The sequence below is a fragment of the Pteropus alecto genome, unplaced genomic scaffold, assembly GCF_000325575.1.
Source record: "Pteropus alecto unplaced genomic scaffold, ASM32557v1 scaffold79, whole genome shotgun sequence".
In the NCBI taxonomy this organism is placed as follows: Eukaryota; Metazoa; Chordata; class Mammalia; order Chiroptera; family Pteropodidae; genus Pteropus; species Pteropus alecto.
Genome location: NW_006494612.1, coordinates 3789976 through 3814411, shown reverse-complemented (window position 1 = coordinate 3814411; position 24436 = coordinate 3789976). Strand labels below are relative to the sequence as shown.

Here is a 24436-nt window from a genome sequence, read left to right as displayed (position 1 = left end):
TCACATTTAAATCAACAATCCATCTAGAATTGATTTTTTGTGAATGGCATTCTTTTTCCATAAGCATATTTATTGAAGACTATTCTTTCCTCACTGCTCTACATTGTCGTCTTTGCTATTATGGACTCAATGTTTGTGTCCCTTCAAACTTCATATGTTGAACTCCTAACTCACAATGTGACAGTATTTGGAGAGGGGGCCTTTGAGAGTTAGTTGGATGAGGTCAAGGGGGTGGGACCTTTGTCCAATGAAACTAGAGCCCTTATAAGAGATACCAGAGAACTTGCACTCTCTCTCTGCCATGTGAGGCCATTTGCAACCCCCAGAGAGAGTCCTTATCAAACACCAACCCTGATAACCTTGATCTTAGACTTCTATTCTTCAAATTATGAGAAAATAAATTTTGGTTATTTAAGCCACTCAGGCTACGGTATTTTATTATGATAACCCAAGTTAATACACTTGTCATAAGTCAAGTATCTTTTTAGACATGTTTTTGGAGTCCACTGCAATAGTTACCCACTTATCAGAGGGTAACTTTGCCCCCCAGGAGACATTTGGCAATATGAAACTGCAATAACGTCCTTGTGACTCAATCATAAGGATGGCAGGTTGGTGCTGGCTGTTGGCGGAAGGTTTCAGTTCTTGTCCACATGAGCCTCTTCACAGGACTGCCGTAGGTTTCCTTGTGCTCCCCCAGAGCGAACAATCTGAGAGAACTAGGCAGAAACTGCAATAACCTTTTATGGCAGCCTTAGAAGTTGGTCACACAGACCACCCCTGATTCAATGTACGAAGAGACCACACCAGGATATCAGGATCATTGGGGGCCATCTTGGAAGCTGGCTACAATAATTTCATTTATCTGAACTCCAAAAATAGGCAAAATAAACTATATTGCTTTGGAGGAAATACTTAGGTGTTAAAACTAAAGAAAAAAAGGCAATGGTTGCCACAAACGTGGTTACCTCTTGGAGGGAAGAAACTGTGAGTCAACAAGGATCATTATTTGTAAAAAAATATATTTATGTTTTCTGTACTTTTCTAAAGTGTAATATATTTCATAGTTTCAAAAAAAAGGGTTTTTTAAAAATTAAAACAAAAGATAATTGACAAGAGAAATAGTAATTATTTTTTCTCTTTTATGCCTGAAATGTAGAGTAGTGAATTCCTAAAGGCTAATTTAAAGTATGGTCAAAAGAAGAATAACAAAAACAGCAACAATTAATATTAATAATGATATAAAATTATTTAATTGTTATAGTCTTATAATAAATGTTGAGATCTGGTAGTATAAGTCTTCCAATTTGTTTTTTTTTTTTCCTTTAATTTGTCATGGCTATTCTTGCCCCTTTGCATTTCCATGTAAATTTTAGAAACTGCCTTTTAATTTCCATAAAATTTTATGCTGGGATTTTTATCAGCATCAAATTAAATATATAGATCAATTTAGAAAGACTCTGCCTTTTTAGAATAGTCTCCAATCCATAAACATGGTGTGTCCTTCCACAGATTTAGGGCTTCTTTTATTTCTCTCAGCAATGTTTATAGTTCTTTGTGTAACCATCTTGCACATATTTTGTTAGATTTTTTCCTCTTGGGTATTCAATGGTCTGATGCTATTTATAAAGGTATTTTTAGATATTTTCAAGTTTTGTTTTTAAATTTTTTGTGGTTGGTATATAGAAATATAATGAATTTGGGGGTATCAACAGTGTTAAGAGACCTTGATTAATTCACTCATTAAATATAATAGCTTATCTGTACAAGTTTACCTTGTTTTACTGTGCTTCACTTTATTGCACTTGCAGATATTGCATTTTCATCAATATCCAGCAAAAATATCACAACCCACTAAAGGCTCGGATAATGGTTGGTATTTTTAAGCAATGAAGTATTTTTAAATTAACATATACATTTTTCAGACATCATGTTCCTGCACACTTAATTGACTACAGTATATTGTATATATAACTATTCTATGCACTAGGAAACAAAAAATTTGTGTGACTCACTTTACTGCAATATTAGCTTTAGTGTGGTGGTCTGAAACTGAACCCAGAATAGCTCTGAGGTTTGCCTGTACATTGATGGGAGAGGCATTCTGTTCTAAACAAAATGTCATTTCTACCTTTTACATCTTATATTTAATAAGACAAAATTAAAACAGAAGTGGTGATAGCGGTCATCTTTACTGCATTCCTGATCTCAAGAGAAAAGCTTTCAATATTTTGCCATTAAGTATGATATTTGCTATAGGTTTTTTGTGGATACTTTTTGTCATACTAAGGAAGTTCCATTCTATTCCTACTTTGCCAAGAGTATTTTTTATTATTTATTGTATTAATTTTTTTCAAATCGTTTCTGCATCTATTGAGAATATTGTATGAGGTTATATTTAATTCTGTTAATATGGTTAATTATATTGACTGACTTTTAAATTTTAAATCAACATTGCATTCTGAGAAAAACAATCCTAATCAGTCATGGTATATTACCCTTTTATATATATATCACTGGCTCTGTTTTGCTAAGATTATGCTCAGAATTTTTGAATCAGTGTTCATGATGAATAGAAGTTTTCTATTTTAATGTAACCCAATTACATAAAATTATCACTTTCTTTACTTCTAATTATGATGAGATCAAGGTCATGCTGGGAACATATAATGAATGAAAGTGTTTCTTATTTTCTATTCTCTGAGAGAGTTTCTCCAAGTTTGGTTTTCCTTCAGTGTTTGGTATCTGGGTCTAGAATACTCTTTGTAAAAAAGATTTAATTATTTAATTTCTTTAATAGAAGTAGGACTGCTCTGGTTTTCTATTTCTTCTGGTTTCTGTTTTGGTAAATTAGACATCATGTGACTTTTCTTTTGCAGAAATTCTGGGAATTACTTGCAGTGATCACTACTTACGCGTAGCATCAAAATGATTTGGTTTAATAACACATGTGTGATAGTCTTTTTATTTACTCACACTTCACATTTTTAGCACTTTTTATATATTTTAAGTCTGTTATTTCAATTTGCTCATTCTTCCTGAGTAAATTAACAATCATTGAAACTTGTCCTAAGTAGCATAAATCTTCCATTAGACTTTTAGCTGCTATAACTACACACAGAGGTGAGTTTGCTTTAAATATGTTCAAAAAATTAACAAATACATATTAAGGTACATTAAAATAGACCCGTTTAAATCATGAAATCAGGTAGGCAATTCACTATTCAAGTCACGAAATCAATATTTTATAAATCTAGGGAAATTACAGATTACCTAAACTAACTACATTATTTTTCAAAGAAACTAAGGCTTCAAGAGGCTAAGTGACTTACCCAAGATTACACAGCCAGTAAATGGCAGAGTTGGCATCAATAGCTCAGGTTTCCCTCTTCTCGCTCTAGTAGTCTTTTTACTACATCATGCTACCATTCGAATTACACATTCCATTTGGCATTAAGAGTAATTGAACATGCTGAAATTTGGCTTATACTTTTTAAGATCTCCCTTATATAAAGAAAGATAAATAGGACCTATATCACAATAACATTTTCAGGCTTCATTTTGTATCTTTTTGTGTCTCCTACCATGCACCCTCCAAATGCTCCTAAAATTATATCATACTTTCAAACAAAGTCAAACTAGAATGGAGTTTTGATTATATTCCAACTACACTGTAAATTCTTGGTGGTCAAGGATAATGATGTATATTTGTATTATCTAGTACAATGTGAAAAACATTCAGTAAAAACATAAATGACTGAAAGACTGTCATAGTATTTTGAATAATCCAGAGGTTATGAATAAGGCTTAAGGAGACATATGCCTAGGTTCAAATATCAGCTCTGCCACTTACTACCTGTGTGACCTCAGGAAAGTTCCTTAGCTTTTCTGAGTCTCAGTTTCTTCACATATAAAACAAGGTTAATAATAGCATCCACACACAGCTGTTGTGAAAATTAAGGGAGATAATCTATTAGCACAATGGCTCATAATATGTACTCAAAAAAATATTAGCTGTGATGAGATTATATCATTACAGTTATTAACTACTCTTATCCCACCATTCACCATAATTCCTCCTGTCCTTGTCCTAAGTGATTTGGAAAACTCTCCAAATCTGAGGGTTTAGTGAACCTCTTCTTTTTTGGAGAAATGTATCTGCTACATAAATAGTCATCCAAATCCCATTAACTCTAGGTAATTTTATTTAATAATCATATTTTAAAAGTTGGACACATAAATAAGTGGCAAAGCAATTTTGATTAAATCCTGTTTTCTCAATGGCTATTTGGAATACATCATTCATATGCAAGCCCCAAGAATATTGAATAACAGATAAAATAAATAATGATCATAATGCAAACCACATTCTGATTCCCACTTCCCTGCAAGTATGACTCCGTGTAAGAACTGTAAGAGCCAAAAAGTAACATGCTTATTAACTGTGGGTTACTCAGCTATATACATAGAGCTTAGCAGATCATGTGAATGTTTCCACATTCTCAGTTAAGCTAATGGTTCCTTAGAGCCCAGTTCTTATAACCCCTTAAGAATTTCAAGATTTGCCTGAAAAAATATATCGTATTTCCATGACTATGACTGAACACAAATTTGGAAAGCTCACTGAAAGCAAACCATTCTGGAGGAAAGGAAATGGTCATTGTTTTCAAAGAAAGGCAAGACGCTCCTGCACACAGGAAATCAAGCTGGTCTTAGGAGCTTGATCTCATCTCCCTCTACACAAACCTGTGTGTGTATACTGTGTGGATAGACCCTACCCTTCTCCTCACATATAGGAACATGGTGGGAAATGAGAATAAGATCATTTACCATTTGAGGTAAAAGACATTTTATTCAAAACTGCCATATCAATGCAACTAGAGAAATATGTTCTCTCCTTTTTTCACATTTCATTTCATTTTCAAGTATTCAGGGATTTAGATGGACTTGTAATAGGCAAGTTATAAGCCTCTGGGAAAACCTGTCAAAAGACCCAGATCTAAAATGTTGTTTCCTAGATACACAGTGTTTTCTGCAGGAGGGCTTAGTGAATTTTACACAAAAAAGGTTGCTGCATTCCATCTTTCCCTCATAAACAAAAATAATTATACTAACAGTTTTATTTTAATTTTGTTGTTGTTGTTGTCTAATTCTTGGGAGCAAAATGTTGTCATGAGGCAAGTCTGAGATTGGGGTGTAAAAATCCTGGTTTTAGTCCCAACTGGTTACTTTGACCAGCGGTAGACAAGGTGAGGAGACCCAAATCTGCCCAGCCATTGCAGAGGACTGGTGTCCCACCAATGGAGCCAAGAGCTACTATGCTTGTTAAGCAGTAACAACCAATATAAGGTCTTTGAAAAAAAAAAACTGTATTTAAAATCCATTTTGAATGGCTTTACTTCAATGGTCAAACTTGCAGGAGAGTAGGGCAGGCATAGTGTTTTGATGGAGCCTCACTGCAGCGCGGTTCACACACTCCACACGGAAAGTCCTTTAATGGCACAACCTTCTTGGAATAGAGTCCCAAAGGGTTGAGCTCATATTAAAATCTCTCAGATGAGAAGAATTACAGCAAGGTTACAATATAATTAACCTGAGTTATCTTGCTGATATATATTCTGACACTTCAGACTATACTCATGCTGTGATTTTTAAAATTAGCAAAAAGGAAGTTTTCATATCCATTCAAACTAAAAGAATAAAAAGAGTCTTTGCATAAAAAGAAAGAGATGGTCAATTCTTTCAATTATTTTTTAATGTTATTCTTATAACGGTGTTTTGGGTTTTTTTAATGGCTGCTCTGTATGGCAAAGCCTTATTCCGTCCACTTCCTAGAATCTGCAGAAAAGTCTGTGTGATTCTTTTTTAAAGATCATGGCGATTCCCTTCACTGCTTCGAGAAAGAGAAAAAAAAAAAGCAAAATCAGGGATATTATCCTGTGTTTATAACAAGTCTATTACCATAGTAACAATTGTGATGTCACAAACCCTACACCAAGGGCCAAATTCTGTCTCTGAGAAGGGAAGGACAGCTTAGCTTCAGAAAGCAGATGAAATTGGATGCAAACATGTGCGGCCAAAAGACAGTCAATGCTTGTGGTAATGGTCTAAGCACAGGGAGTTTCCCTGCTCTGAAGAAAGGGAGGGCAGAAACAGAAAAGCTACACCCACACTTCTGTATGCAGCTGTGCAAGAGGAGAGTGGAAATCCAAGAGAGTGTGGTATCATCATGTTCCCAATCGCGAGTATTCTACTGGGCCCACTGCCTGCCAGACATGGATGGGGCTCAGTGTAAGCCCGCCCGAGCACATAAAACTCACTCTGAAAACAGTGTCTGACAAACTAGAGCCTCTGGTACCTCAATGAAGAAGCAGCTTGCCTTATGATGGCAATCACTTGCAAACCAAACTGGGGTTTTACCCCTACTATGTCATTCCAGTTCATAGAACCACGGATTCTCAGGGTTAGAGAACTCATCAAGTCTCCCAAAAGACTCTAGAAAATAACCTTCTGCAGGAATAAGTTGCATCCCTTGTCACTGGAGAATGCGAAATAGCAAATTATTAGGTATTCTTATTCTGATAAAGTCTTGGGAAGTTTTGTACAAATATGATGAAAACACAACTTTATATTAAAAAGAATATTGAATTAGGAGAAGACCTTAGTACTAGTCTTGGCCGAAGTACTCAGAAACCACAACCTTGGAAAGCCATTTAATCTATTTGAGCTTCAGGTCTTTATTTAATAATATCGAACATGCTAATTCCCAGGGTTATTGTAAAGATCAAATTAAATAAAATACTGAGTGTGAATGAGTTTCACCAACTATAAAGGATTTAATACAAACACAGGTATTATTATTAGCATTTTCACATAGCCAGTTTACAGTACAACAGTAATTTGAACACTAATAGTTATTTGCTTTCCAAGAATCCAAAGCATACATATGATCCTCGTCTATCCTATCCCAAGAGGTGAACACTTGCATGATACAGTCAACTCGAAATTATTTGGGGGCTGATTATTGAGGGGCCTTTTGCTTCTAGCCATTTCTATCATTTATTAGTTGCCCTCAAGAATGCCATGTTAACCTACATATGGCTAGAAAACTGACAGCAAGTGTGCCTCAACTCTATTACCTTGAATAATAACTAGTAAGAGTTTTAGCAAAAGGAAGAATTGAAATGATTAACTAGACAGAAGTTTTGAGATAACTGGTGGACTTTACTTATCCATGGATAATTACCCACATCACTGTCTGGGAGGCTATGGCCAAGGTCCGACAGGTTGGGACTAATTCAGACAAATTATAAGCATTTTCTCGGTGAACAACAAAGTAGGTGTACTGTCTTACGTATGTGCAATAAAAATTTGAATAGCAGTCATTCATTCAGTGATAAAGTATCTACTATGTGCCAGAACTCACCACATACCCTGAAAACTCTCAAATTTTCCTGCCCTTGTTACTGTCCTTCGTGATAGTCCACAAAGCACCTTGACAGACAGAGGCTCACAGCCTGACTCTCAGAAACTCTATTCACCTTTCAGTTATCATGAAACTTTTGCCAATTTTACCCTAATGCAATGGTTAGCAAGTTATGGTCCCTAGGCCAAACCCTGCTTGCTGCCTTTTTTGTAAATAAAGTTTTATTGGAACACGGCCATGCCCACTTGTTTATGTATTTTGTATGGCTGTTTTCCTGCTACCACAGCAGAGTTCAGTAGTTGTAATAGAGACAGCAGGGCTCCAAAGCCTAAAATACTACCTGGCCCTTTACAGGAAAAGTTTGCTGATCCCTGAACTATAAAATATGACAAAATCAAAATTCATGTCTCCTATAAAAATTTCTTATTAGGAACTAATAGAGTAAGCTCCTTGAAAGCATAGAACCTTTCTATATCTTTGTTTTGTTATATAGATGCCTTGGGTAGGATCAAGTTAAGGTTTACAGCAGATACAGAAAATTAAACACATCCTTCCCTACATTTTGTTTTGGAGTTAACATGGAAGACAGCATAAAACCACTGGTGTTTGGTTACTCTGGCTTCTAATTCCTCAGAGTTCCTATGTCTAAAACTTCCAAGGCTTAATTTTTGGCCTCCATCCCTTTGCATATTTATTTCCTGATCTGATGTGGAATTAGAATTAAATAGAAGCTGTGTGCTTGAATTCCACGTGGCTTGCTCCGCAGGAAACTCCAAGGCAGGTTTTTTGGCATGCCAAACTCATGTTAGCTTCAGCTATGCTAATTTCCAAAGCTGTTTGCTTTGCTCAAATAAATCTTAGAGGGGAATTTGCATTTGGGTGCACACCTTTTTATGCACAAATTATGTGCATGGTAACTCTAGGGCAGATTAAGGACTGAAAAAAAGAAAAACGTATAGTGTTTACTGAATGTCTTTTGTATGGCAGGCACCATGCTAGGTAGTTTTACAGACATTTTTTCATCTCATGGACACAACGATCCCCTGAGGTAGAACTGTGATGCCCATTTTTACGCAGAGTAAAACTGAGGAGAAGAGAGCTTACGCAATTTGTCCACATTCATAGAGCTGGTAAGTGACCAAGCTTAGATTTGAGCCTAAGCTATCTGAATCTGAAGGCTGTGTTCTTTTTACTTAGTCACACTGACTTAAAGACACCCTCATCATCATCACCACTCACCTAAGCTACTAGACAAACATTCTAACGTAAACCCTACATTTACAAAATCAGTCACCCCTCTTCTCTCCAGTTGGCCTATGTAAAATAGGTCTATGTAAAATATCCCTTGGGAGATAAATTTAGGCCCCTATGCATCACAAAACAATCAAAGAAGAATGGGGCATAAAAAAGGCAAACTTTATATGATACAGAAGCTATGTTAGTAATTAGTCGACAGACACAATTACAAGTGATTTTAACAGGTAAACGGATTTCAGTATGAAAGGATACTTTTACTGCTAAAATGTAGTAGGCCAAACGAGAAAATGTGCCCATACCATAAAAGATATGTTAGTAACACTTAGAATATGGTATAAATATGTCTATAACATGAGCCCAGGGATTTATATCTAATATCTTCACAATTTAAGGAAACATAAGAAAACACCTACCTTCCCTAAAAAAAAGGTCATTAGCTTTAGTAAGTTATAATAAGTAATGCTGTCAAAACTCAGTATTCATCATTATTCAATTCAATATACAGAAAAATGACCCGTGTAGCAATTAAGCATTCTAACATAATTCCAACATTTTAAAACAACCCAGATCCAATATTACTGAACTTCTTTCTCTGTGTAGAACATATCTGGAACCTAGCCTACAATATCACATCATGCTCAGCCCACTGCCATCAAGCTTAATACACTGCCATCTAATTCTCTGGAAATATAAAAGAACTGATAACTTTTTCAGGCAAGTGAAATTCAGATCTCCATTTTTTTAAAAAAAGCCTCGAAAGCTTTCCAGGAATTAGAAAGAACTCTATGGCAGAGATAGGTAATCTAGGTTGTTTCTTAAGTGGATTTAGAAGAAGGTACATTGAAGAACAAATCTGCCACACATCCTTTACCAAACTGCCCCTTCTTTTAGAAATGAGATCAGGTCCTCATGACAGCACCACTCAGATCAACCATGCTTACTTTTCTTCTTGCTAACCAGGTAGTACATATCTTATATTTTTAATTATTTCACCCTTTTTATTTTAAACAGATGATTTCAGATGAGGAAAATGACTTTTTTATAGCCAGTGATAGAAAAAGATTATTGTCAGTTAAAGTTTACAGCCTAAGCAGTAGATTGGGGAATTTGCTTAATACTGTGACACTCCTTTAAAAAATACATGCACTAACATTTCTCATCTACAAAGTTTCTAAAATAGTCTTTTCCAAAATTTACTTGAGCTTAATAATTATTCAAAAGATAGTTAAAACAACTTTCTATGAATCATTATTGTTGGAAACCCCAGTAGTGCCTTACCTGCTGGTGGCTTTATGAAAGGTGGTGGAATTAAAGGTACAATAATGGGCACATTGCCATGATCCTTTGACCCTGCAGGTGAGTCACTGAGTCCATTTCCTGTGGCAAGCCCTGAATAGCCTGTGCTTATATTGTATGGTGAAATAACACTGTCCTCAGGTAATTTTGGTTTTGGCAAAGAATTTTCTGTAAAAGAAAAAAATCACACTCAGTATGACAAAAGGACTTATTTTCCTTATGACCCCATTTTCTCAAGTAAAATGGCTATGTAACATAAATCTTTCCTTGCAAATCTTTAAACACTTTACCAGAACTTCACAGATCATCCTGAACCTTTTGAGGTTTCTTACCATAAATTTCCAATAGGCTCCTTTATAATTTGCTCCACTGTGATAGCTAACATCCCAATTGTATCATGATGATAAATTTTAGCATTATAAAAGCCCATAGACAATTGAGAAGCAATTAACCTTTTCCACGTACAGAGTGATATACACCAGGCGTCACTCTGTGGCTACACTAAGGGGAAAGCTTAAAAAGCACCCCCCCACACACACCCAGCACTGCAACTAGGACCCATTGTATTATAAATTTGGGTCATAAAATCAGCAAAAGAACCAATAAGACAGAAACAAAGGATCAGAAAGAAAACTGTTGTTTCATGGAGTAGACCCATTAAATTAACCTATTAATATCCATTAAAAATTAACAAAAAAGAAAATAAAGAAAATTCACAATACGTGAACTTTGTGTATTTTATCCTTGTATATCAATCATTAAAAAAAACTCAACCACAGAAAACAACTTTTTTCCTCTAGTAGCATATCCTGGCACTCATGTTCCCCAGAGGCAAAGATTATTACCTAGACCAAGTATTATTTGAGCTATTAGTTTATAGAATATAAATTCATAACTTGCATTTTTCATTAACAGTGAAATTGATGATACTATCTCTGTAACATGATGTGTACCGTTTCATAGCAAGCTAACATAAAATTTGTCACGTACGTTCAATTCCACATGCCTGCAGGACAGTTCATTTACATTTCGTGGCTTGGCATATAAGAAGGAAAAGCGCTATCTTAGAGAGACTGGAAATAAAATGCATGAACAGGTAGTTTACGCCAATAGATTTTGAATGCAATGCAAATACTGATCAAATTGCCAATAATGACACACCATTAGTTTTACCCACATTTTATTAAAGTTCCCCAAATAGGTTGCTTCTTCACATACTCTTCTTCTTTTCTTGGACAATCAAACTCGTTTCAAATTTAGGTTCATAAATTCAGTATCCACACCAACGCCCACCAATGGTTCTAAGCTCCCCTCATGAGATATCCCGCACTGCTACCACTGGTAGAATCAGTGTTAATTCAACTCTTCCTCTAATTTCCACTCTTTAGCTGGGCTTTAACAAAACTTCTTAGAGAAATATATAGGATCCAATCATCCACTACTTTCTTACCCCTCTGCTTACCCTATCCAAGGGTGTGGGGATGGGGGAAGGGTAAGAACTTCAAACACAAAACAGAAATAAGACTTTCCTTTAAAATTCCCACCATAAAAAGAGGGGAAGGGAGAATTACCAAGATAACTATGATTCTCTCTTGCAGTCTCAAAATCTAAACCTAACATTTCACTTAACAGAAAGCACCAGTCCCCAAAAATTGATATACCAAAAGGCTAAGGAAATTAGAGAAGAAGCTAGCAAACATTGTCCCTTTCTATAAATTTGTGGGCAGGTCTACAGCATTTAAAGTCCTAGCCCTTGTCTAGCTAGTTCTCCCATTGCTGGAAGATTAAGCTGTGTTTATTTTTATTTTATGTTATGCTCTTATATTCTGTGGAATTCTGCTTGTGGGAAAGCACTACTGAGGATGTAAATCAACCATTAGCATAATCAACAAAATGAGTCCCAAAGCAACTCAATTCTGGCAGGCTGAGATAGTTAATCCTTCTTGGCATGAACAAAGGGACGTTAAATGTCATTACCTTTGAGAACAGAAATGTGCTGCCGGCTCTCTCCATCTGTAGGGTAGCTCCTGAATTCAATATCTTCACCATCTTTTAATTCAACCTTATCATAGCCATACCAGCCAAGGAGTTCATTCATGGTGTTTTCTGCAAAGTTCTGAAAGAGAAGCATAGGCTACTTATTAACATAATCAATAACTATTTGAAAAGAATGCATAAATCAAATTCTATATGCACTATCCATTTACTGCCAGCCCTACCCACCCCCCACCCCCGAGAGTCATGTTCAATTTTCAAATCACATTCAAAACTTGTACAGCATTTAAATCTCAGGATGACGTATCCAATGATGATAGGCCTTCAAACATTTGCAATTTAAAGATAATAAGAAAAAAAGTATTTGTCAGTTTTGCTTACGAACAGAAAATCAATTTTAGCGTATTCTACAAAGTCTACCTCACACTAATACAAAAATATTGAAAGCACAAAAACACCTAAGAAAAGATTTTGAAAATAAAAACAATTAATTGACCCTTTTGTGGCTCAGATTAATTTATATTAGAATTGCTTTCTGAGTCAGATGCTGTTTCTTAACATGAACCTCATCTCAGATAAAGCAAAATCTCAGCAAAGCAATTATTTGTCAACCACTACCACACAGAAAGCTGAATAGCTACAAGGGTCTCCCTTTTTGATTTTCTCTTTTGCAAGAGTATTCTTTAAAAATCAATAAATAATTTGCTTTACAAATTTCTCCATGAAAAAAAAAAAAATTTCTCCATGAAATCAAAAGTCCCTATGTTGTTTTCTGACATGTAACATAAAAGTACCAAATAAGTTTAAAGTTACTAGCCAGCCCAGATTTTGGATAATGCATGAAAACACTTTATGAACTATAAATCATTGGATAAATATAACGTATTGTTGTTGTTATTACAGATATAAAACTGTGAAAATAAGGACATGGTTGGACAGATTTAAAGCCTTATATCAAGCGACTATTTTTTATGAATTTATCGACTGCTAGATCTGGAAGCAAGATGTGAGAGTGTTTATTAATGATCTTAATGCTTGCATGTGCCTTAAAGCATCTTTCTCTGAGAAACAGAGAAGAGAGTGGTGGTTAACAAGAGTGGGGGGGCGGGGGGAATGGGAAGACATTGGTCAAAGAGTACAAACTTCCAGTTATAAGATTAACAATTCAGTGGCCTAATTTACAGCGTGGTGATTATAGATAATAATAGTGTACCACATACTTGAATGTTGCTAAGAGAGTAGATCTTACATGCTCTCACCACAAAAAAGAAATGGCATAGTCAACTTGTGATGCGATGGAGATAGTTGCTAATGCTATGATGGTAATAATTTTGCAACCTATAAACATATCAAATCAACATGTTGTACACCTTAAACTTACACAATGTTATATGTAAATAATATCTCAATAAAGCGGGGGGGGGACTAAATAAAAAGAAGGGACCTACACTACAGACTAAGAGCTTAATAAATGTTTAATTATTTTTTTAAAAGCATCTCTATCTGGCAAGGCAGTCTGAGACTCCTAGACTGAGCTAGAAAAACTATATATTAACCTCTCTGGCTCAAAGAATCTTTTCTCATTTTCCCTGGAAGTTATATTTCTGAATTACACTGGGATGTATAATTTATATACATGAAACAAAGCACCTAGGTTAAACCGGAGTGCTCACAGCCTCAACATGTGAATTCCATGTTCTCTTAAATTTCACAACTTCAGATTTCAGCAGGGGTTGCATTAAAAAATATATAGATATATATTACACTATTGACTCCACAAAAACAAATCTGTCATTTCAAACCACCCACAGGATGCTGCATTTTTTGCTTTAGTGCCCACTTAAGTTTAGAGCTCCAACTGGCTTTGTGATGCTATAGTGCACAAGTAATTTTTTAAAATCTAACCAGATTGATTCAGTGTTAATCATCCGTAAGGCCAATAGCCAGTCATATCAAGTTTTAGTGAGGCATTTATTCTCTCTGATGGCTGGTCATATCTACATTAAATAGACACTCTTTTCATGAACGCACAAATATGATATGATCAATATATATAATAAGCTCAGCAACTTCTGGAATACCACTGAGGAGATCTCAGCTAAATGCTGCTCTACTCAATCAAAAGAGATCCCTTTAATGAGGCATCAGTGTCCCCTAACACTCAATTTCTTTTCACTGAGCTGAGTGAGTGCCTGGAATGGAGAATGAAAGCCCCTAAGCACACAAATAGAGGTCCTCCATCAGTGGTCTGGCAGCAGAAATCTCCAAAGATAAGGATTATACCTTGCATCAAACAAACAAACAAACAAAAAATTCAAAGTGTTAAAAGCCAAGTTTAAGCCATCCTATTGGTTTGTGTGCTGTTAGCCCAGATCTCTAAGAGAATGGCGCCAACAAGAGAGAAAATCTGCATAGTAACTTCTGGCCACATCCAATTTTCTAGACCATTTGTATCTGGGTGCCTGTCTCTCCAGTTGTGTCTAACCTCTGAAGTAACCTCTGAAGAAAGGCTACAGATGCATAATTCATGGAGCAACCTCCCAGCCAAAGATATAGATTTGTTTGTTTTAGTCTAGCTGCAAATCCATTCGGCCTTTCAGAACCAATCCCAGGAATGGAATCCAGAAGTTTCACACATTTGAATAAAAATTGAAACTTCAACTGGATTATTAACACCAAATTCATATTATTTGGGCACCTTAACTGCATCACTTAGTTTATGGTTTATGCTGAAAACGCAGACACTTCATGGAACAATCAATATGAACTTGATCTATTCCATGATTTTCGAGTCACTATAAATGTCAGTGAAAATAAACTCTGAAATATTCCCTTTCTTGTCATTGAAAATAAAATAAAATCCTTAATGTTTTGATATATGACTGCAAAAGTAGAAAACAAAAGATTTATAAAGCCTCAAGCCATAAATCGCAAACCTTTCATCAAAGGATGAACAAGTTGAAAGAAACAGAAAATGAACAACGAAGTTTCTTATAGTGTTAGTAAAAGAGACTATTACCTCTGACTTACACGCTATTGGATTAAGAAATCAAAGAATGCCAAGGCATAAATAATTTAAACTTTTCAATTTTTAGGTAGAATTAGATGCTAGATATCCCATGGACTGATTACAGTGTGAAACCAAAGGAAATGAAATACATTTTTGCAGTTATCATCCAAGAAACAGGACATATTCTAGGATAAATGAATTTAATGTTTATGGCCCATAAGGATTTTAAGTTCTTCTGGTAGAGTAGTCAAACAGATAGTTTTTTCAACATTTTTAGTATTGTCATCCTTTAAAAAAGTTTTCCATTAAAAGAATTATTTCTTTCCTATATAAATTTCTTCTGTAAGTCACATTTTTTTAAAGGTTAAAATGCAAAGAGATTCCGAGGTAAGAGTGCTCAATAATAAAATAAGCTACTGTACTAAGAGAGGTTGTAAAACTTGCTTTCCCCACAAATCTTCACCCAGCATTTGTCCTGAAACCTTAGGACAGGAAACTGAAGTAGAGAGTCTCTTAAAGTCCCTCCAAACTCTAAGATTTTGTGAAACCAACGAACTTCTACTAATACAAGAAATAAAATACCTTTTGCAAAGAAATATCATAATTATAGTGATCGCACATCATAAATTTTACTAAACAGCCACTATTTCAAATATTTTATCATTGCTCCCATAAACCATCAGAATGTGCCAGAAATTTTAATATTCTGGCATCTGAATCACATTTTGCAGACTGCCTCTCGCCCTTGGAAGTGGCACAAAAATCCTCTCTCATACCATGTGGTCCAATTTGGGTTTGGAAAATAGGTCACTATAATTATAATGATAATGTCTAACACTCTTATAGCACTCGACAGTGTTTCCATATCCTTTAACTCTTGTTTCTTTCAATAACCCTATGAATTAGATATTTGATTTCCACAATAAACTTTTGGTGAACCTTTGTAACATCCTCATTTTACATAAGAAATTAGAGCATCCAGAAGGTAAATGATAGGCATGAGAGATCACCCAGTAAAGTCAGAACAAAAATACAGATTTTCTGACTCCTACATCAGGCAACTTTATATTATAAATTCTGTAAGGTCCAAGGTGTTGGCAATTCCAAAGAAGCTATCTCCTTGGACCAATCAAAGAGTTGCAAAGAAATCATACCACAGGATGCCAACATCATACGTAAAGAGCTGTCCAAATGTCAAGGTTCAATATAAACAATTTTTAATTTAACGTTTTTCCCAGGTAAACAGAGTTGTCTTCGAGGCACTTTGAAAATAGCAATTATTACAAATTCTCAAAACACCTCTGAAATGCAAGTACTTCAAGGTCTTCAAAAAGGACTAATGATTTTATTTTGAAAACAGCAAACAGATTTTAAACTATAGATAGGTTATCACTGATTTCTTTCATCTCAGGCCTTGCATAACTGCATATCAAAGTGTTTTCAACTTTGTATCCTACCCAAGAGCAGAAAGTTTTCAAAGAGCTCCCAACCATTCAGTGAAATGTGGGAAAAGCCATGTCCTCCTCCCCACAAACATAATTCACATTTTCACTCCAACTCCCAGTTCTAGCGAAATATGTCATCTATCCCAGATACACTCTAAGTTACTTGAGGAAGAAATCTTTTATTTCATTTTATGTCTCATCTAGCACAATATCTAGCATTCAAAATATACTTAAGAAATGTGTGAATTCATTTGACTATATTCACAAATATCAAAAAAAGTATAAACCCAGAGAAATGATCAAACAAAATTTATGAAAACTGATTTAAAAAATAAATATATGCACATTAAATTATAATATCCAGCATTAATGAGCACTCTCATAGTATTGGGAATTTAAGTTGATACAACTCTTAGAAAAGGCAACTTGACTATGTATTAAAAGCTTTAAAAATGTATATACTCCTTAATTCAGTAATATTATTTCTAGACATTATAGAAACTATTCTAAGGAAATAGTGCAAAAATATGCATGTTCAGGAATACTTATCTCTGTTATTTTCTTAGAAACAAACTGTGTCAATAAAAATTTGGTTAATTTACAGCTTTATCATGGAATGACTAACATGGAACACTATTTTGCCACTAAAATATATGCTGTTGATAAATTTTTTCTGCCATAAAAGCTAGTAACCATATATTAAGTTTTAAAAGGAAAGTTAGTATACGATAAGACCATCTTTATTTTTTATTTTATTTTTTAAAAACTTCATTTTCATAGAACACATTTCCACATTAGATTCCCACACGATTTTTGGTTTTGTTTTTGTTTTTGTTTTAAAAAACTATATATCATACATAGAAAAGGGCATGAAAAGACATACATCAAAATGTTGACAGTAATGTGGGTGGGGAAATTATAGGCTTTTTCTTTTTGCTTATCTGTATTGCTTATTCTACTATTTCTGTCATGTTCATATATTATCTTTGCAAAAACAAAAAAGTTTTGATTAAAAATTAATTAACACATAGTCTTCTCCTAGACAATCATATGAGCCACATTCATAGTCCTAATGACAATAAAAAAGATCTGTCAGTTACTTTGCTTAACTTCAAAACATTCTGACACCCATTATCCAAGAATGTGAAGAATATGATAAATACTTTCAGAGGAAAAGGAAACCCCCAATCCTGAACAATTTACAAGGCAGGGGAAAAAATGCTAATATCTTTGCTGGTTAAGGTTATGAATAATAGAACGATTGTTATTTTTGGAAAATATTTTCTCTCTCTTTTCACCTCCATGTGTTCTAAGTTCTAAGAAGTAAATTTCTATTAAGTATCATTGGACTCACTCATTGAGATTTTAAAAAGGAGTTAGGGGAGGAATCTGCAAAACTGAGGCAGTTTCTTTTGTAGAGAGTAGGCATTGAACTTGATTAGAAGTCAGTTTCTAACTCTATCCCCAGGTCTGGCCTGAGGCTGAGTCTAAATTATCTCTCTTAACACAGACCCAGTGGATGGGTTTTATTTTATGGTTCTGCCAAGAAGAAGGTGAGGTAAAATGTAAATAGTGCAAAGGAAACATTAGAAGAGTCCTTTACAGATTAAAAAGTATATTCACAATCCCACTGGATCAGATGCTATTCGAAGGACAAGCTACCCGCCACAGATGACCCATTAGAAAGTAATCCATATGCATCAATTAATAAGAGCAGCCAGATACACATTCTTGGTATCAGTGGACTCACTCATTGAGATTTTAAAAAGGAGTTGGGGGAGGATTGAATCCTGCTGTTTTTATGATCCTGCTGTTTTTACCTGAACTACATACAGCTTTTTAGCTTGAAATCCTTTGAAGATGGCTACTGCGCTCGATTTAGGTCATTTTGCAACACTGTTCTCAACCACAACACAATGATCATAATGCAATTCTATAAGCAGAGGATACATTATAATACTAAAATCCAACTCTGGCCTATAGCAGATCTGAGGAGAAAGTCTTGTCCTCCTGTTGATATATTCTGAATTGGATGGCTGTATAACTGGCACATGAAACCAAAATTGTGTGCTCCCACATATAAAAATCTATGTTGTTTTATTGTCTTTTGACACAGAGCACGTTTTAATCTGTGGCCAGGACACTAAATACCCAAAAAAGGTCACACGAATGCTGTGAAATTGTGGCTATCAGCCCTCAGGCTAACAATGTGGCAGGAACGGCAGGTGTGCAGCTGTGTGCAGCTGTATCCTTTCACAGCTGCAGAACTGCCCTAAAAATCGCCAAGACTTGTTACATTGTTTTCCTGTCCATGCCAAGCCACTGGCCTTACAGCAGGACATAGTTCCACAGCCTTTTGGTTATATAAGAGATATTAACACCCATCAGTCTATAGATCTTAAACTATACATTCAACAAATCTCGCTCACCGCATGCTGTCACATCTGTTTACATGTCTGAATTGGCACCATCAAAAACAAAGCACTCCATTTTTTTTTTTCATTCTATCCTATCCCTCTTCTTTTAAGAAAATACTCAATAATCTTATTAGCTTGGGAGTGCAAGTGTAGCTTCTCATTCCTTAAGAGGAAGTTTTAGACCTCAGAGATTTTTTAATGACCCACCTTCTACTACTTCTAATAATTTTTTTAAAAAAATAAGTATAAAGACTCTTAAAAAGAACACTTCCTTAGAAGATATAAAAAGTCTGGGCACCCTAACAAGACACTAAATTTCCCTGGAACTCTCCTTTTTCAGTCACTTGCACTCACTGATATTTATGCTTTTTGAGGCCCTGTTTTTGACTTTCCTTTAAAAACTCTGTTGCCTCTTGGTTTCTATGAGTCTGTCTTTCACACAAGGAGAGTAGGGCTTGGCTTCTCAGAGCAGTGCTTGGCAAGCACAGAGGCAGGAAACGCAGAAGGGAATGAGTCTGTCAGACTCATTTTCTTCTAGTTCAAATGTTTATTTCAGATTTGGGAGGAAGTGGAGTGGTTCCTTTCCATTTCCTTGTTTCTGGAACCTGCGAGTTGTATAAGGCTTAGAGAATCTCGCTCTACCGCACATCATACTCACAGGTTCACAGATGGAGAAAGAGACTTTTTTCAGAAAAACTCTGGTTTGAATCAAGCAGAATTCATCGCTCTCCATGCCCTTCCAGGATCAACTCTTATGGGTTTAGACGGGAGCTTTGAACAGGACGACTGAAAGCAATGCAGAGAACAAGGCTGGTAGGCTCAGGAACACACTACCAAGGGGCAAGGGCCATGTCTGGACTGACATTTGTTCCCAGTCCTGCCACGTGGCACACCGGAGGCCACTGCTCAGCTGGAAAGGTCTGACATAATTTGTGAATGCCACAGTGAGATCTGGTCCTGAGCCTACTTTCTAGGAGACTTACCGTGTCTAACACCAGGATGGAGTTTCAGCAACAAAACTTAAAATATCTATTTTAGTAATGAGCTGATTTCAACCTTAAACATGCTGACTTTTCTAATCCATACTCTGATCTCTCTCTTTAAGCCAAGCTTTTTATCTCGCTGCACTCACCAGCTCAGCTCTGCAACTTGTTTTATTGTCTATGCAATTGACACAGGTCATTTTTAATGCCAAATGCAGACCATCAGAAACCAAACTAGAAAATCTTGCGGTGCGTTTACTACTAAACTCTAACAGATGTGCCTGAATCTAACTGTAGGCATCAGACTGAAGCATAATTTTAGGTACAAATTACTTACTAAGAATATTTACAGACAGAAAATTTCTTCAGCAAAGGGGACCCTAAGACATTTAACATAGATTACTTCGTAGTTTAACAATTGATAAAGAAGCCAAATATTGTAAATGTATTAATTATGGTTTGTTTAGGAAACTTTCCAGGCCAGAGAACTTGATCTAATCACGCTGGTTTTGTCAACGAGCTTTAAAAGATAAAAACCCTATTCATTATCTCCACTCACAGTGTAGATTTTTCTAGCTGCATTACTGTTTAGTAACCACTAATGACATTCACTAAGATCTATGTGCACTATATTTACACTTACGCATCTATTTATACTCATACATCTAATAGTACAAACTAGTTTTTATATTATATCTATCATGTTCTGAATGAACTACTAAAACAAATGAACCCTTCCATATATCGTAATTGCCTCCCAACATCCATTTATTATGATACATGTAAGGTAACAGTATATTTACATTAGATACAATCACAATATTCACTTTAGAAACCAAAAGTAGTCAAAATAGAAATTGCATTTTAAAAAATTCCCTCTTTTGGTTGCTAATTAAATAAGGCATACTGATTGTAAGTACAGTGAAGTAATGAGTTGTTTTAATCAAGGAAAAAAACCCAAGATGAAGGGAGGAAAAAGAAAGGAAAAGATAAAAGAAACATTGTAAAGGTCTTAATGAGACAAACATTTCTACTTGAAGATATTTTCACTGAAGTACACTCGAAGCAAGTATGCCAAGTCATGTACTTTTCACACACAAAATTATATTGTATCAAATTTAAATTTGTTACAACTGCCATGTACATTAAACCAGTGATAACGAAAATGTAACTCAATATCTGATCTAGTGAAACAGCAACCAACATTAGCTCCCAGCCACATGAAGACAATCTCCAATGCCATTACTGGTGTCAGCTAAACTTCAGCCAGTTTGTCCTCTCCAGCCATTTTTAAATAAATATGTGACTATCTCAATTAGGAAACGAAGGAAGTCCCTATGAGGAGGAAATTTTGTTGCTCATTCTCAGTGCCCTGCATTTGCTGTACTTAAAATAGACACTTGTACCAATGTCCTTTCTATTACCCGAAGGGGAAAAAAAATCACATACACACCAGTCCTTTTTCTTTCAGCTCGCAGAGAAGCAACTTGATCCGACCAGTGTTGAAACCTGAGTAGGTCACTGTACACCATGATAAAATTCCCTAATCCCTGAGCCAAATCTCCCTAAGGGGGGCCTCCTCCTGATCCTCCACTTCTCAGGCTGACTTTTCCATTCGCTCTCTCCTCTTCCACCCCCCTCCCTTCATTTCCCCTACCTTCAAGCCTTGATATGTGATCCGTGGTGGGGGCTCAGGTTTCCGTTTTTACAGCTTAGGCCGTGCTAGCTGTATACATTCCTTTCTTTCTGCCGGGCAGTGATTACTTACCAGGGCTTAGTTTACACTGGTCCAGATGAAAGCCGTTCAGATGAAGGCAAACACAGCCAGGCAGCTCCACGGCACCGATATGAAGCTGCACAAGGCCACATTGTGTTCTCAGTGACATTTTGTTGCACATATTTTTATACAGGGCAACCAACTTGTTATGTTACTCTACACTTTAGATGGAGTGGTAATAATACCATGAGGTTCGGGGAGGGGTTTTATTGATGTGGTTATTAATATTAAAAGCAGGAAAGCTTTAATAAGCTTGAAATAATCCTTCTACCTTTTGTCTACAAGAAATAACTTTTATAAAGAAAATGATTAGTGCTATTATATAAAAGGGATGCCTACTAAACAATTGCACTAGAAATGGGATTTCATGATTCACTGGCATCATGAGCATTGACATGACTGAAGATTTCATCCAGGGGTCTCTTATACATTGTTCCAAACCAGAGAGAAAATGTGGATGCTACAAGCAATTGCTTTCTTTGCTGGCTAAAACTTCTTATTTAATGCTACTATGCATTAAAACGATAAGGATTAAAACTTCAAATAGGTGGTGATTTAGAAGAAAAATATAACATTGTCGGGAAATTCTGTGCATGAAGGTTAATTCCATACTTAGTCCCGCAGCACTGCCTAAAAATTGTGTAATTTTTCCTTTCACACAATGTTGTTTTTGTTTCTTCCTCACCAGTTCAGACAAACATCTGTTATACTGTAGAAGGACAACTATCTCCCAAACCACGGAGTGCGCCCGCAGCCAAAGTCAACAACGCGAGCCCCAAGCATCCAGCACAGTCAGCCTTTATATCCAGTCGGGATAACATTTCACATGTTTTGATTAAAATTAGCTAATTTGTAATTCTAGAACCTATGAAACTTAAAAGCTGCCATCCATATAGATCACATTAGGCAGTGTTTTAAAGGGCCAGTGCACACTGTGATTTCCTGGTGGCTTCGCCTTTTTCCTCTTCCTCCACCCACAATTTAAAATGAATGGAAAAGTAATCTAGAAATGCAGGACAAGAGGGAAGGGCAAGTGAGGAAGAATGGTTATGGTAGACTGTTTGAATCCCACCCCCTTCAGAAAACAATTCTTACTGGTCTTTTTTATTTAAAACAAAAACAAAAACAAAAAACAACAAAAAACTGTCTATCATTGGAGTCAATGGGGGTTTCTATCACAAGGAATGGAACTGACTTCCGAGGCAAATCTTCCTTAACTCTCAGGACTGATGTTACACCTCATGCTTCCAAGCTCTAAGTTCCTCACCCAGACATAAAAACCCTAATTCCAAAATTTAGATTGTCTGGAAATTTCCTGGAGGTACACATATAAGCCCCTTTCTAAGCATGGGCTTCATACGAGGCACTCTCACTGAATATGCTTGTTCCAATCAAGAAAACATCAAAATGCAATAAATCTGACTTAGTTGCGTGTCATTTTCATCCAATTTGTCTTTTAAATACAAACTTAAGTCAACTGGCAGTGCTAAGAATTCTATGCAGAAGATGGGGAGTACACCAGGACGGCCACAGAATGAAAACTAAAGACCTCCAAAATCTGCTACTTGTTTGTAACGCACAGAAAGGAAAACACATAAATAATATATTTTTTAAAAATCGAGAGAGACTCGTGAAATCAACACAGAATAAAATCCTAGCTGGACAAAAGCTGCAACTTCATGGAAAAGACGGGGCGAGGGGGGCGGGAGAGACGAGGGTGGTCAGGAGCTGAGTGGTGCTCTTGTGCAATCGCTCCAACGTGAACAGCTGGAGCGCCAGGCTGCTGCGCTCGCCACCTCTGGCGCACCGCTGGCCTGGCGGGGAGCCCGGCCTCGCCGAGAGGACTCCGGGGTTGGCCTTTCCAAACAATGGGCAGGCGCTCTGAGAAGGCCGCCCCTCACACAGCTATCTTTCAGCGAGGCTTGCCTGGGTCTGCTTAACTGGGAAGTGAAGCATGCAAAAGCGAGCGGGAGGCGGCGGCGGCCGAGTGAGAGGAGCCAGCAGGGTCCAGAGAGGCGAGTCCGCCGTCAAAACGGTACCCAGCCCCGAGCCGCTCGGGCCGTGACTCGCCCCGACACTGACAGCCTCTTTACACCGTCACAGCTGGCTACTTGGGAGGAAGCGGGATCGAGAGGCGGAAAGATGAGCCAGCAAGAGGGGTGGAATCGAGCGCTCCTGGGGTGCCTCGCCCTGCAGCTCCTAACTTTGGAGGGACCGAAGGACGGTTCCCGAACAAGCGGAAAAAAACTACACCGCAGACTAGTAAAGCCTCTTCACCATGCCCAGCCGCCACTCGGGCTCCCGGTCCCCTCACCCTGAAACGCGCCTGTGCCAACCTGGGGTTTATAAGGTTAAATAGCGTGTGGTTTCCCGGTCTCCCCCCGCCCGCCCCCCCCAATCGAATCGGAGGTAGGCAAATCCCGGGGATGCAGGCATTGGCCTCCGTTTTGCACCTGGAGGAGGAGCTGAGGCATTCGGGGCATCCTACAGAAACTGACGAGCGCTCCCCGGAACCCCCAAATCCATACAACCGCCCAAAGGTAGCGGGCGGAAGAAAGAGCTCTGTCTCTCCAGCCCCGAAGTCCAAAAATACCTTCATTTCCTCATTGATCTCCCTTTTCACTGGGTGAGCCGGTTTCCTGCTCCTTTTATTTTCCGGAGGTCTCCCTTCTTTCTCCATTTCTGCCATGTTTTTGTGTCTGGTTTCTGCGGAGATGAAATGGCTGCTGCCGCCGCCGGCGGTGGTGGTGGTGGTGGTAGTGGTGGTGGTGGTGGAGGTGGTGCTGATGGTGGCAGTGCTGGCGGAGGTAGCGGTGCTGGCGGGGCTGGG

General features: G+C 36.9%; 1 protein-coding gene across 1 annotated transcript in view; it reads right to left on the bottom strand.

The window, feature by feature from the left end:
- SOBP (sine oculis binding protein homolog) overlaps nt 1-24430 on the bottom strand; it is a 138854-nt gene extending 114424 nt beyond the window's left edge. Inside the window, exons 1-3 of the mRNA XM_006926184.3 lie at nt 24200-24430; nt 11957-12095; nt 9962-10147 (exon numbers count right to left, since the gene is read on the bottom strand). Of these exons, the coding sequence (XP_006926246.1) occupies nt 9962-10147; nt 11957-12095; nt 24200-24295 (421 nt within the window). The 5' untranslated portion in view covers nt 24296-24430. The remainder of the gene's footprint in view (nt 1-9961; nt 10148-11956; nt 12096-24199) is intronic.
- Nucleotides 24431-24436: the final 6 nt, after the last annotated feature.